We start from the raw sequence: 12,442 nt of genomic DNA, 5'->3' as shown, positions 1-12,442 counted from the left end.
GATCAGAAGGCTATGACTGAGTTAAATTAGGATAATGTAAGTTACTGAAGATCTTAATCTTCTGAACTAGATGCCAGGTTAGGGTGGAAATTAGAAATTCCTGGGAAAGTGTCAATCCTTTCTGCTATTGTATTATAATAATAATAATGCTAAAAAAAAAGCCCAAGGCCTCATTAAGTCGTCAAATCTGCTCTATGAGATAGATATTCTTACTGTCCTCACTTTACAGATAAAGAAACAGAAGAAGTTAAGTCATCTAACCTGTTGCTTGAATTAGTATGTGACAGGGCCAAATTAAAATTCTGGCTGTCTGCCTCAAGCTTACACTATTAATTATTAATCTCATTATTCTGAAAAATGAAATCTAGCCCTCAGCCCTTACCAACTGACTGCATTCTATCTCCATAGGTTTCATATCACCATAGTCGAATGTTTGTGGTGGTGAACAATCCAAGAAAGATGGTGCTGATCCTGCCACCTTAGTTAAACTGATCAGCAGTTTGTTCTTTTGAATGCTCTGGATCTTAACACTGTGCCAGGTTCTCATACACCAGATAAAGAGGAAAAAGGTAGATGAACACAGCATACAAGGATCAACAGAAATTGTCATGTTTTTATTCTCTTTCATCTTTTTTTTTCAGCTGCACCTGCAGTATATGGCAGTTCCCAAGCTAAGGGTTGAATTGAAGCTGCAGCTGCCAGCCTATACCACAGCCACAGCAATGCCAGATTCGGGCTGCATCTGTGACTTACGCTGCAGCTTGCAGCAATGCCGGATCCTTAACCCACTGAGCAAGGCCAGGGACCGAACCCACATCCTCAGGGACACTATGTCCACATACTCAGAGATACTATTTCGGGTTCTTAACCCACTGAGCTGCAACAGTAACTCCCTTCTGTTTCATCTTGATATTTAGTCCTTTGCTTCAATCTCAGTTCCTCCATTGTCTTGTCATTCTCCTCACCTGTACTGCAAAGCCCCAGATCCAACCATTTGTGCATTTCACTGCTACTCTGGGACACTGGAGAAGATTGCAGAACCATGTGAGTTGATATCTCTGCAGACTTACCTTTTCAATAGTGGCTGGGCTTTCACCCTACTTGCCACTCTCTGAAACAGCATGTTCTTTCAACTCATCAGTGATTCCCTTTCTTGTCCGTATCTCAGTTCAGCAGCAGGTTGAGAGCAAAGAGTAAAATGGCTTGATTTATCTTGGATTTAGATTTTGCAAGATTAGTAAACAAAAGGACCAAGGCAGTAAGTAGTGTGAGCGAATTGAGGGGATCATGAGGTATAACCTGGAAGGGATGGGAAATGGTGTTAAAGTCAGAACTAGGAGTTAGTTCCCTTCATGACTCAGCAGAAACGAATCTGACTGGCAGCCAGGAGGATGCAGGTTGGATCCCTGGTCTTGCTCAGTGGGTTAAGGAGCCACCTCGAGCTGTGGTGTAGGTCACAGATACAGCTTGGATCCTGCATTGCTATGGCTGTGGTGTAGGCCGGCAGCTACAGCTCCGACTCGCCTCCTAACCTGGGAACTTCCAAGTGCCACAGATGCAGCCCTAAAAAGACAAATAAATACATAAATAAAGTCAGACTAAAATAAGAGGGGTGTGAGGAAACTAGGAGTTCCTGCTGTGGTGTACTGGGATCAGCCCCATCTCTGGAGCACCAGGACACAGGTTCAATCCCTGGCCTAGCACAGTGGCGTTGCTACAGCTGCAGGGTAAGTCACAACTGTGGCTCGGATCTGATCCCTGGCCCGGGAACTTCATTATGCCACGGGGTGACCAAAACTGGAAAAAAAAAAAAAGGTTGCGAGGAAAATAAAAGGTCCTGGAATGAGGTGGAGTTGTTGTGACTGATGTTGGGGCCCAGGATGTGTCCTTGGCAGGGAGGGATTAAAGTGCTGGTAAAGGTCAAATACTATGAGGGTGAAGTGTAGGATTACTCATCTTTCTGAGCACAGAAGTCAATACCTCAGGCCAGGTTCTAGAGAGCTCATGGAAGGTAGATAAGCAGCTGGCAGATTGTTGGTAACAGAAACAGGAAGGGCACAGTGCAAGGCTTGAAGGAGACATTTTATATAAGTGAAGGTGAAGGAGTTATGGTGGGGAATGAGGAAAACCCTGAGACCTTACCTGGCTCTGAAGTTCATAGAAAGTGGAAAAGGAAGAGCCTCCATTTGAGAGACAGGACCGCAGGGAAAGTGGGGCTCTCAGAGGGTGGGGAGTGGGAGCCTGATCTCTGTCTAGACAGGGGCCTGGAGTGAGCAACCAGGGATATTCTTGAGGGAGGAGAGTAGCAGGGAAGGAAACAGTGGGGGGCTAGGAAGGGACTAGATAAGAAGGATTAAGTTTGCAGTGTTGGAGAGAGATGGTTTCAGGGTTTTCAAAATCAGGCTTCACATGTTTCCCTGCCAACGCAGAGGCACTGGGTGATAGTTCACATCCTCATAATTTTTACAACCCATTCAGTCGTCTGTTAAATATAACCCTCTGGGTTAAGGTAATTCACCTCAACAGAGCAGGTTTGACTTGGTCTAGATCAGGGTAGAGGTGACTGCTGCTCAAACAGAGTGAGGAAAGATTCAGATACTCAGGTCTGGATGGGAAAAAATGACTTTGACCTGGGTCCCAGCTCCAAAGCTTAGCGCCGAGTCGGGGCACTGGGCTGGTTGCTGAGGCCACAAAGATAGGAGTTTATAACCTGGCTAGACTGAGTCCATGGAGAGCTCGGATTTTACATTCTTCTTGTTCATCTTTACTTCCTGAGACCTTGCACTTTATAATCATATGGAAGTTAACAAATAAAAACTTGCGTTGAGTTGATACTCAGTAAAATAAAACGTTTTTAACTCATATTTTTAAATAATGAGTACCAATAAAAGTTAGTGCAATCTGTTAACTTCTATATGATTATAAAAATAATATATGTTATTTGCAAAACAAAGCATGGAAAAATACAGAAAAGAAACCAAAAAATGAACTTGAATGTGCAAGTATGAGTGTGCAAATAACTCTTTGAGATCCTGTTTTGAACTATTTTGGATATATATTCTGATGTGATATCATATGGTACCACTAGATCACATGGTGATTCTATTTTTTTAAAATTTTTTAAGGAACCTCTGTTTTTCATACTGGCTGCACCATTTTATATTCTCATCAATAAATAGTACACAAGGATTCCAATTTCTCCACATCCTTGCCGACACTTTTTTGTTCTTTTGATAGCAGCCATCCTATTGAGTGTGAGGTGGCATCTCATTGTGGTTTTGATTTGCATTTTTTTAATGATTAGTGATGTTGAGCATCATTTCCTATGTTTGCTGGTAATTTGTGTATCTGCTTTGGAGAATTGCCTATTCAAACCCTTTGCCCATTTTTAAAATCAGGATTTGTTTTTTGTTGCTGAGTTGTAGAAGTTCCTTTTATATTCTAGATGTTAACCCTTTGTCAGATATATAATTTACAAATATTTTCTCTCATTCTATAGGTTACCTTTTTGTTTGGGTGTTTCCTTTGACACTCATGGGTTTTTTAGTTTGATGTAGTCCCATTTGTCAATTTTTCCTTTTGTTGTCAGTATTTTGGTGTCATGGTCAAGAAACCATTCCCAAATTCAACATCCTGAAGCTTTTTTTTCTACAAATTTTATAGTTTTAGGTCTTACACTTAGGTCTTTAACCTGTTTGAGATATTTTTTTGTATATTGTATAAGGTTTGGGTCCAACTTCATTCTTTTGCATGTGTTTGATATCCAGTTTTAACAAAATCATTTGTTGAAGAGATTGTCTTTTCCTGATTTTGTAGTCTTGACATGCTTGTCAAAAATCATTTGGCCATATATGCAAGGGTTTATTTCTGGGCTCTCTATTCCGTTCCATTGGTCCATATATCTTACTTTCCACCAGTACCACACTGTCTTGATTACTGTTGCTTTATAGTATATTTTGAACCCAGGAAGTGAGAGGCCTTCAACTGTGTTCTTTTTTTTCAAGTTTGTTTTGGCTACTCAGGGTTCCTTGATATTCCATTTGAATTTTAGGTTGGTTTTTCCTAGTTCTGCAAAAATGCCATTGGGATTTTGATAGAAATTGCATTGAATATGAAGATCAGTTTGCTTTAGTATGGACATTTTAATGATATTTGATAGCATTAAATGTGTAAGCATGGGATGTCTTTTCATTTATTTGTATCATTTTTTATTTCTTTTAGCAATGTTTAGTATTTTCGGTGCATAAGTTTTTCACCTCCTTTGTTAGGCCACACATAATTTTTAAGACTGCAGGTAATATTGTGAGAAACATCTATATGCATAAATATTTCATATATCTCTGGTTATTTCCTAGTTGTAGAGTTATTACATCAAAGAATAATCCAAGGAGTTCCTGTCATGGCTCAGCGATAATGAACCCGACTATTATCCTTGAGGACATGGGTTTGATCCCTGGCCTCGCTCAGTGGGTTAAGGATCCAGCATTGCTGTGAGGTGTGATGTAAGTTGCAGACACGGCTCGGACCCTGCGTTGCTGGGGCTGTGGCGTAGGCTGGCAGCTGCAGCTCGGATTTGACCCCTAGCCTGGGAACTTCCATATGCCAAGGGTGTGAACCTAAAAAGACACACATACACACACATCCAATCATGTTAAGGCCCTAGAAACACTTTGCCATTTTTTTTTCTAAAAAAATATGAAGTTCCTATTGTGGCTCAGTGGGTTGGTTAAGAACCTAGCATAGTGTGAGGATGCGGGTTCCATCCTTTGCTTTGCTCAGTGGGTTAAGGACCCGGCATGTCGCCAGCTTTGGCGTAGGTTGCAGATGAAGCTCAGTTCCTGCGTTGCTGTGGCTGTGGTGTAGGCCGGTTGTTGCAGTTCTGGTTCAACCCGTGGCCTGGGAACTTCATATGCCATAGGTGGGGCCCTAAAAAAAAGAAAGAAAAAGAAAAAAGAAACCAGTTTACATTTCCACCAGAAAAATATGAGAGCCTCCCTTGTCATACATGATAATGAATACTGTCATTTTGTAGTTTTTACTAATATGTTACATGGAAAATAACATCACATTCTCACTACAGTTAGTATTCTTTTAATTGTTTGTGAAGCAAGAACACTTTTTTTGGTATGTTTATTGGCTGACCAATATCTTCTTATTTGAAAACTAACAATTTCTTTTGCCCATTTAACCATAATAATGATAATAATTCCTTCACGTTTTCAACGAATATTTATTGAGAGCCTGCTATTCGCCAAGCACTGTTTTAAGTGCTGAGAAGACAGAAGTGCTCCTCATGGAATATAAGCCCCATGAGGACAGAGAAGAACACAAAATGAAGAAGTAAATTAGTTAGGATGTCAGAGAGTGGTAACTCTGGAGAAAAGTGAAGCAGGCAAAGAGAGAACAGGATACAACTTTAAATAGGGTCCTCAAGGAAGGATTTACTAATCAGCTGCCATTTGAGCAAAGACGTAAAAGTAAGGGAGCCAGCCACGCAGATAAATGGGAAAAGCACTCCCAGGAAGAGGGAACATGCAGAAGCATCTCTAGCATGTTCAAAGGAGAACAAGGCCTTGGTAGCCTGAATGAGGACAATCATGGCGGGAGTAATAGGAGATGAAGTCAGAGAGCTAAAGGGTGGGGCACATAGAGTAGGGCCCTGGGGGACCATGTACAATTTACCATCCAAATTGGGGCATTTTTAGAGTGAAAAGGGGGTGTTACTGATAATTGCACTAGGCCTGTAGATAGAAGCTACAACTGTCCTGGTAAACCTCAGATATGGGATCATTCTACTTAGAGGCCATTGTAAATACTTGGGGTTTCTTTTTTCTCTTTTTACAGCTGCACCTGAGGCATATGGAGGTTCCCAGGCTAGAGGTCAAATCAGACCTGCAGCTGCTGGCCTACACCACAGCCACAGCAGCATCTGTGACCCAAACTACAGCTTGCAGCAATGCCAGATCCTTAACCCACTGAGCGAGGCCAGGGATGGAACCCGCATCCTCACAGACACCATGTTGGGTTCTTCACCTGCTAAGCCACAATGGGAACTCTGATACTTTGGCTTTTTAAAACTCTGACCGAGATGGGAATCTATCGAAATATTTGGAGCAGAAAAGTGAAATGATCTCATTTAGGTAACTCATACCGCCAGGTTGAGAATAGATCGAGGGAGGGAAGGAGCAGCATTAAGGAGGAGGGACTGATTAGGAAGCTAACAGACTCTAGATCCTAGGTATGTTGAAATTATGACCAAAGATATTGACCGTTTGGATATGGGGTATCAGAAAAAGAGCAGTTGGAAAAATGAATTTGCCTCTTACTGAGATATGGAAGACTTCAGAAAAAGCAGACTTGGGGCCGGGTGGAAGGGGAACTAAGAGCACAGACTAAATTTGGATGTGTTACGTTTGAGATACCCAGTAGCTAGCTAAGTGAGGGTATTGAGTTGGTATGTGCACCTGGGTTTAAGCTCTTTCTGTATCTCGTGGTTTTTAATATAGAAAAAACATGTAAAATCATAAGACTGGGTTTAAAGAAAAGGAAGAGGACCAAAGACTCAGCTCTGAGCCCTCTCATGGTTAGCTCTGGAGGAGATAAGAAAGGACCAGCAAAGGAAATTATGAAGGAGCAGTCAACAAAGTAAGAGGAAAACCGAGCAAGTGTGGTGTCCCAGGAAGCATTTCAAGGAAAGAGAAATCAGTTTGTCTCGTGCCTTAAGAGGGCAGGTGAGATGAGGACTATGAGTTGACCATTGAGTTCAGAAACATGCAGGTCACTGGGGACCTTGATAAAAGCTGCTCTGGTGAAGAGGTGGAGGCTAAAACTCAACTATAGTGGGTTCAAGAGAAAAGCAGAAGAAAAAACAATTGGAAGTAGCAAATATAGAGTCATCATTAGGGGAATTTTGCTGTGAAGGGATAAGGAGAGATGGGGCAGTAGCTGAAGGCAGAAGTGGGGTCAAAGGAGAGCTTTTTCATCATTGTGGAAATAACAGCATGTTTGCACGCTCACTGAGAAAGATCCAGTAGAGAGAGAAGACTGATCATGGGGTAGACGGTCAGGGGAATTAATTGCTGGAAATGTCCTTGAGTAGGTAAGGGGGCAGGAGCACCAAGTTCAGAGATGCAAAAACACACACATACAGAGAGAGAAAGAGAGCAAGGGGAAGTTTCTCCTATTTCTTCAATTTTCTAAATGAAATAGGAAACAAAGGCACAGCTGAGGGTGAGCGTGGGGGAGGAGATACTAGAGAGCTGAGGCGAAAGGTCACTGAGGATGGAGAACAGACCAGGGCAGTGGAACATGACTGTCAGTCAGCAATAACGTTCCTCTTGGTGACTGTTCATTAATTTTAAATGAAACGAGTCAGCATGTTCGCATATTTTTTCTAGCTATGTCTAGCTCTGCAAGTGCTGGTGGATTTAACCAGTTTGCCCAAAAAGTAAGGTGGATGAAGAAAGGGGCAAGGAAGTTGATTATAATGATTAACTGTTGAGTTCAGTGAGATGTGAGATAGAAGAAAACATTTATGTCTGCTAGGCACGGTGCTAAATACATGCCTTATCATGTGTACACCCTACAATCGTCTCATAGAACTGCTCAGCCTCCTTTTACAGATGAAGAGGCTGAGATTTGGGAAAAATCAGGCATATCTCCGAGATATTATGGATCCAGTTCTAGACTATTGCAGTAAAGTGAATATCACAATAAAGTGAGTCACATGAATTTTTTTTGTTTCCTAGTGCATATAAAAATTATGTTTACATTATACTGCAGTCTGTTAAGTGTGCAATAGCATCGAATCTTAACAGAAAACCAATGTACAAACCTTAATTTAAATATACTTTATTACTAAAAAAGGCTAACTACCCTCTGAAAATGCGAGGTTGCTATAAACCTTTAATTTGTAAAAAAAAACCCAAACAAACCACGTTATCAGTGAAGCACAATCAAGCAAAGCACAATAAAACAAGGTATGCCTGTATAACTTGTTCAAGGCTATACAGCTGATAAATGACAGACCCAGTATTAGGCCCAGGAACACTGGTCTCCAGTGATGAACTTAACCTTCTTACTATTTGCTTTAACTAGTGTCTTAGCTGGTGTTTTAAAATTGATGCACAAATGAAAGGAAACTTTGTCCAATATATTTTTATTATTTTTCCATGTTGTGTTAATTTAAGATTTTTGGATGTATAGAAATTTAGCAAAATCTTATTTATTTTACCTTTAATTCCCTATCCATCCTGAGATTAAATAATCACCTATATTTTCTCTAAGCTTATTTATTTATTACTTTTGAATCTTTAATCCATTCAGAATTAATTTGGTGTGTTTTATGGTGAGATGTTGTTTTTTTCCTAGCTTGTCAATTGTCCCAGCACTAGTTTTGAGTAGTTTATCCTTTTTTTGATCATTTGTAATGTACTTTTATCATATGCCAAATTTTATGAACTTCTGGACTACCTATTTATCTTTCTTTTTTTTTTCAGTCTGTCCTACCATTCTTCTTTTCCAAAAATTTCTTAGTCTTGTGTATTTGTTCTTTCATATGCTCTTTAGAATTATTTTTTAATTTCTTAAAATGTCTCATTGAAATATTAATTTTAATAATACTAAAATAATGAATTAATTTGGTAAGAATCACAGGTTCACAGTATTCATTCTACACATTTAAGGGCATGACGCCTCTATTCAAGTTTTAGTAAAATAGAATAACTTATTCACTTAGGTTTTATACATTTTAAAAGATATTATTTCTAGGTATTTTATGTTCTTATGACTATTAGGAATGGAGCTTTTTTTCCCTGTGTATTTTCTAGCTGACTATTTCTAATACATAAAAAGTTGGTGATTTAGAAACATATATGCCTCCACTTAAACTGAAATTTTTAAGTATAAGAATTTTTGGTTAATTTGCTTGGATTTTGAAAATGGGATATCATTATATGCTCCTTGAAATGTTGATAATTTTGTCTATTTTCTAATAGTTTTACTTCTTATATTTTATACCATGACTATAATTACCAAAACCTATCCAAAAATGTCAAAAAGGTGCTAAAACATGTATGCATAAAATTACTGTTAATGGGTTGCCTCCCCAGTGTTTTACTCAAACATGTGGCGTAATATTGCCCGTCAGTCTGAGAATGATACTCATAAGCAAGTTCAGGTAGTTGCCTTATAGACCTAATTTTAAAGGTAGTTTTTAAAAATCAGGAATATATCTTGAATTTAATCAAATACTATTTTGGCATATATTGATCTACTCAGTCTTTGAACTACCAAGGAAATAATCATTTGTGTACTTGTTGCCTTGTTATAAAGAGATTTTTTTTTTAAAAAAAGTCATCTCTTATTATTATAAAATATGAAGCACTCATACAAACAGCAATAAAAGGCAATAATCACATCCTTACTTTTTATATTTAGAAATCACTTTAAGGGCCTTTTATACATAGGTGTTTAAAAATTCAAATGTCTATGTTTCAAACATAACATTTTCACCAAGAAAGAGTTACAAAGTATTTTAATTAAAATGAATATCTGGGAATTCCTGTTGTGGCTCAGGGGTTAAAGACCTGCTCTCCCTGAGGGTGCGGGTTGTATCCCTGACCTTGCTCAGTGGGTTAAGGATCCAGTGTTGCCACAAGCCGAGTTGCAGGTCACAGGTGCACTTTAGATTCCATGCTGCTGTGGCTATGGTATAGGCCTCAGCTGCAGCCCTGATTTGATCCAGCCCTGGAACTTCCACATGCAACAGGTACAGCTGTAAAAAGAGAGAGAAAAAAAAAGAATATCTCTAAAATGCCTGTTATGTGCAAGAAAGCACTTCTGTTAAGCAGCACCACAAAGGATAAAAAGATAAGCAAGGTGAGGTCCCTGGCTTCCCAGAGGCTTATGGACTTGTAGTGGGGTGGGGAGGCAAGCAGATAAGAGCCTGATTAAATGAAGATGACAAATACCAGAAGAGCACAGTGGAGTGAACTGTCATTGCTGCTGCGAAGGAAGTTCAAGGAATGCTTCTTGGGAGGCAGCCGGACCTGCTTTGTGCAGGACAGGCAGCCAGTGTCTGGCAGGGTAGGTGGAAAGGTCATCCAGACAGGCTGCATCCGTGGGGGAGATGAAAGCACTGGGTGGATAAAACTGTGCATGAGTCTCTAATGACAAAGCATCAACTATTCTAAGATAGTCTAGGGGTTTTAAAGTAACCGAAAATGGGATCAGTGTCAGTCCGATATAAAATGTGTGCTAGAAAGAAATATGGCAATATAAAAAAAATTCTGAGTTAATCAGAAAAATTCAAGATAACGATCTTGAAGTAATGAAGATTGCTTACCAAGATATCACACCACATTTTCCTTTAAAAACATTTAGGGAGTTCGTGGCGCAGTGGTTAATGAATCCAACTAGGAACCATGAGGTTGCGAGTTCAATCCCTGGCCTTGCTTGTTCAGTGGGTTAAGGATCTGGTGTTGCCGTGAGCTGTGGTGTACCTTGCAGACGCGGCTTTGATCCCGTGTTGCTGTGGCTGTGGTGTAGGCCGGCGGCTACAGCTCTGATTAGACCCCTAGCCTGGGAATCTCCATGTGCGCAGGAAGAGGCCCTAGAAAAGACAAAAAAAAAAAAAAAAAAAAAAAGGAAGAAAGAAAAACATTTAGATAGTAAATATTTACATTTGGGGATAATTAATTTTAGATGATGCCACCAAGCAGCATATTAAAAACCAGTAGCCCGGAGTTCCCGTCGTGGCGCAGTGGTTAACGAATCCGACTAGGAACCATGAGGTTGCGGGTTCGATCCCTGCCCTTGCTCAGTGGGTTAAGGATCCGGCATTGCCGCGAGCTGTGGTGTAGGTTGCAGGCGCAGCTCAGATCCCGCGTTGCTGTGGCTCTGGCGTAGGCCAGTGGCTGCAGCTCCGATTCAACCCCTAGCCTGGGAACCTCCATATGCCGCGGGAGCGGCCCAAGAAATAGCAACAACAACAACAACAACAAAAACAACAAAACAAAACAAAAAACAAAAAAACAAAAACTATTGTAAATTTTGAATGTGCTGGTTCACTTATACACACACACGCACACACACACATATGGCACATGTTGCCACCTGATAGTTGTGTTAATACAATGATATTTTAAAAATGTGGATAGTATTTATATTTTGAGATGAGTGTTAATCTTTGTATGGATTTACCAATCCTTGACCAACACATTTTCAAAAATTCTTACAAATTAATTCATATGAAAGACTCTCTATAAATGGTTTGTTTTGTCAACTAAGGAGCTTATCTGGAAGAGTCACCCCAAGTTTGCTGTATGATAAGCACTTCTCCATAGCAAGGTCCATTTTAGCGTTAATCCTTACAGTGAGTCCCTTTCAGCGGGAAAGGCTTTAGTTTCTTCGTAGTCTAATGGGTCTGTTTTTCAGTTCACCAGATAAGGTGGAAATTTTATCAGAATGAAGTTATTAGCACTTTGGGACTTTCTTCTTTTTCCATTGAATCTTTTGTTCTTTTCCCAGATCTGAACCTGAAAACAAGATAAATGCTGAAGAAAATTAAACATTCAAGGCTCCGCTCCTCAAAATGCCAAACTGACACTGAAAAACATTTCTCCAGTCTTTGAACAGGTAATTATTTTAGCTCTAATAAGAATCTCATTAGTCTAGAACCAGTAGTCTGTGATTTACAGTTTTTCTGAGGAGAACACAGAGTGGTCAGCATGACGTTGCTGGCAAGTTAAAGCTGATACTGAAGTGCTTATGTCATTAGAAGAAACAACATTGAAAGTGGGCACCTTTGGACAAGATGGTAGAGCAGGAGGACTTGAGCTCACTTCCTCTCACGAAAACAAAATCACAACCAACTGCTGACCAACCATAAAAAGTGGGTACCTTTGACTATGCATGTTCAGTCTGGGATCAGAATCCATTCATATACAGACTTATTTTTATCACGGCCAGGCGCTAAAAAACACTTTCTAGTATATAACCCCCACAAAAGCCATATGAACTATTACCATATAAAAGATGGGAATACTGAAGTTTAGTGAAAAGTAAGAAAATTGCCCAAATTTATGCAGCAGATGTGGGATTTGAGGTTAGGCGCTCACTCTAGAATTTAAACTTTTCCTATCATACCACTCATTTTTGAAATGTTCACCAATCTGTGATGTCATAGAAAGATATTTGATTTTTGTCCTGATTCCTGATATGAAGCTCCTAAATCCCTTGAAATTTTCTAAGTGGCAAGGGTAATAGGAGTCTTACTTCTTATTTAATGAGGCAACTCTTGGCAGGTCCCTCCATAGCCTCAAAGATGGAGACTGATTGGCAGAAGGACCAAGACTTGAGTAGAAGCCTGGATCTTTGGCCTACCCTCCAACCTCCAGGGAAGGGAGAGGGCCTGAGGTTAAACAATAATTGATCATGCAAT

General features: G+C 39.9%; 1 protein-coding gene and 1 long non-coding RNA gene across 7 annotated transcripts in view; one reads left to right on the top strand and one right to left on the bottom strand.

Annotated features, from left to right (window-relative positions):
• Positions 1-12,442, top strand: part of LOC102157444 (uncharacterized) — a 20,811-nt gene extending 8,369 nt beyond the window's left edge. For both annotated transcript variants that reach the window (XR_014838774.1, XR_001307200.3), the window contains exons 3-4: positions 11,530-11,637; positions 12,306-12,442. This is a non-coding gene — a long non-coding RNA (uncharacterized LOC102157444). The remainder of the gene's footprint in view (positions 1-11,529; positions 11,638-12,305) is intronic.
• SLC22A4 (solute carrier family 22 member 4) overlaps positions 9,414-12,442 on the bottom strand; it is a 46,205-nt gene continuing 43,176 nt past the window's right edge. For 4 of the 5 annotated variants that reach the window (XR_014835551.1, XR_014835552.1, XM_005661640.4 and 1 more), the window contains exon 10: positions 9,414-11,537. Coding sequence is in view for 3 of the 5 variants with exons in the window: in XM_005661640.4 (XP_005661697.2) it covers positions 11,462-11,537 (76 nt within the window). In the remaining 2 variants the exon portion in view is untranslated. 5 annotated transcript variants of the gene reach the window in all.

This window comes from Sus scrofa, chromosome 2 (genome assembly GCF_054392235.1).
Source record: "Sus scrofa isolate SSC_HxYL_T2T_F1_AM1 chromosome 2, Sscrofa_HxYL_maternal_Yorkshire_Landrace_v2.0, whole genome shotgun sequence".
Taxonomy (NCBI): Eukaryota; Metazoa; Chordata; class Mammalia; order Artiodactyla; family Suidae; genus Sus; species Sus scrofa.
This window is presented reverse-complemented; position numbering and strand designations above follow the sequence as displayed.